Here is a 2,380-nt window from a genome sequence, read left to right on the forward strand (position 1 = left end):
CCGAGGGTCTTTCCCGTTGCTATCTGGCACCAATAGTACGAGTATAACCAATTGTTAGTCGGATATACAATCCGGCTTAAGACTTTTAGTCTTATTTTATAAATTTTACCTCGATGAACCTTTAGTTCAAAATCTCTTTTACTTTAAAACCTTTAGTTTTAAAAGTAATTTATAAACATTTGGTTTATTTATAAAACCCTACGTTTCTTCTTCTCTAAGAAACGTATTCTTTTCTTTTCTTTATTATTTAAGAATAGTTATTTATTACATAAATAATATTTTCATAACAAAGAATATATATACTTGCACACACACACACACACACACATATATATATATCAATATTCACAATCTTATCTTTTATTCTTTCTTTGTTATGTTTTCTTTTATTTTATCGAGGTATCGAGTATAACCTTGACTTAAGGTTTAAGCCTTTTATACTATTTTATTATTATTTTCATTGGCGTTACGTCTACCTTTGTTGGCTTATAGAAACCCTAATGACTCGAGCAGCACTCCAACGCCGCTTTGCCTTCTTTATCTTTTTTATCAAACTTCCTTTCTCGTCACCTTCCTTTTAGCATGCCAAACGATGAACACCAAACCTTCACCACTCGTCGACACGCCTTACGAGACAAATCACCATCTTGATATCGAGATATGACAACTACCTTCTTGGTCGACACGTCGGTGGAGAGTGGCACGAACTTGGAGGAAAAGTTGGCACGGAAAACGAGATCACGATCGGGAATTGGCACGAACTTCGAGGTACGATATATGAGTCTAGAGAGATGTTAGAGAGAGATTGGATGGCTGGATTTGGGATGAGAAAATGTGAATCCCGGACTTGCTATTTATAGGCAAAACCTGGAAGCCCTTCGCGATACGCGATGGTCTTCAGCAGGCCCGTCGCGTACCGCGACATAGCCCTGCATCGTCACCCAGTAGGTCTGCCACGTGGCAGAACTTCTGCCAGAGGTGTCAGGCCACGTCATGGCGATACTCGATGACGTTGGTTTCACGACGATCGCGTATCGCCGTTGACCTTCTTCTAGAAGGTTTGACTAAGCCCTTCGCGATACGCGATTGTCTTGCCCTTTGTCCCGTCGCGTATCGCGATAGAACAGAAAATCAGAATTTTCTTTTTAAACCCTAAGGTTTGGAATTTTGACATTTTTGGTCCCTAGACTTTGAAAACTTGACATTTTGAACTCGAAATTTTCTCGATGTTACAATAAAGTTTAATACATAAACCAGTTTTCATTATTAATTGTAAAGTTCCCACAGCCTTGACTTCAAGCTCTTTATCATTCCCCAGTCTTAGTGTTCTTTGGTTTCTTTCCAGCTTCCGGATTGAAAGGAATCCCTGAGTAGAATTGGTCACATGAACCATAGAACCAGAATCAAACCACCATGTTTTAGCAGAAACAGTTAAATTATAGGACTCAAGTGTCATAAAGAGATCATTACCTTTCTTAGCCAGCCACTCCTTAAAGTCTGAACAGTCCTTCTGCTTATGAATGTACTTCTTACAGAACTTGCAGAAAGGCTTTCCAGTGGAGTTCTGAGAGCTGGTTGAGGCACCTGTATTAGTCTTCTGAACTTTAGCAAACTCCTTTCTTGGATTAGTGTTCTTCCTCTTCTTGGAACTGGTGGCAAGGTAAGCAACTTCTGGTTTGTCCATCTTCATACGCTCTTCCTCTTGCACGCACATAGCAATCAGCTCACTCATAGTCCATTTGTCCTTCTGGGTGTTGTAATTAATCTTGAAAGCTTCATAAGCAGCTGGAAGAGAGGTCATGATGAAGTGCACCAGAAAACCATCACTGATCTCCATGTCTAATCCCTTCAGCTTATGGGCCATGTCGTTCATCATCATAATGTGCCCACGAATGCCACTCCTTCCATCATACTTAGTAGTCACTAGCTTGAGAATAAGAGTATTGGCATGCGCCTTAGACGTTCCTTTGAATTGTTCCTCCACAGAATCCAGATAGGTTTTAGCATTTTCAAAGTCTGGAATGGATCCTCTTATGGGCATGCTAATGGAGTTTTTCATAAGCATTAGAGACATGTGGTTACATCTCTTCCATTTTTCGAACAATAAGTGCTGAGTAGGGGTGCTTTCAGTGGTTAGTGTTGAAGGTTCATCCTCGTTTAGAGCAAAGTCGAAATCCAGGAAGGCGAGATTAAGCATAAGAGAGTCCTTCCAGGCAACAAAGTTATCTCCAGTTAATAATGTGATTCCACCATTCGGAGCTATTATTGGAATTTATATGAGAATGTTAAGATACTAAACTAGAAGAAACTTAGAGTGAACTAGGGGCAATTTAAACTAATGCATATATAGATAAGAACCATTTAAATTATGAAGCTGTGA

The 2,380-nt window shown here is 39.6% G+C and overlaps 1 protein-coding gene across 1 annotated transcript; it reads right to left on the reverse strand.

Annotated features, from left to right (window-relative positions):
- Positions 1-1,259: 1,259 nt before the first annotated feature.
- LOC143613416 (uncharacterized) lies at positions 1,260-2,380 on the reverse strand. Its single transcript, XM_077087125.1, has 2 exons — positions 1,471-2,380; positions 1,260-1,366 (listed from the first exon to the last, which is right to left on the reverse strand). The coding sequence occupies exons 1-2, from the start codon at positions 2,195-2,197 to the stop codon at positions 1,308-1,310; spliced, it is 786 nt and encodes a 261-aa protein (XP_076943240.1). The 5' UTR covers positions 2,198-2,380; the 3' UTR covers positions 1,260-1,307.

This window comes from Bidens hawaiensis, unplaced genomic scaffold (genome assembly GCF_021521415.1).
Source record: "Bidens hawaiensis isolate Kalapana, Puna unplaced genomic scaffold, B.hawaiensis_p1.1 tig00037319_1, whole genome shotgun sequence".
Taxonomy (NCBI): Eukaryota; Viridiplantae; Streptophyta; class Magnoliopsida; order Asterales; family Asteraceae; genus Bidens; species Bidens hawaiensis.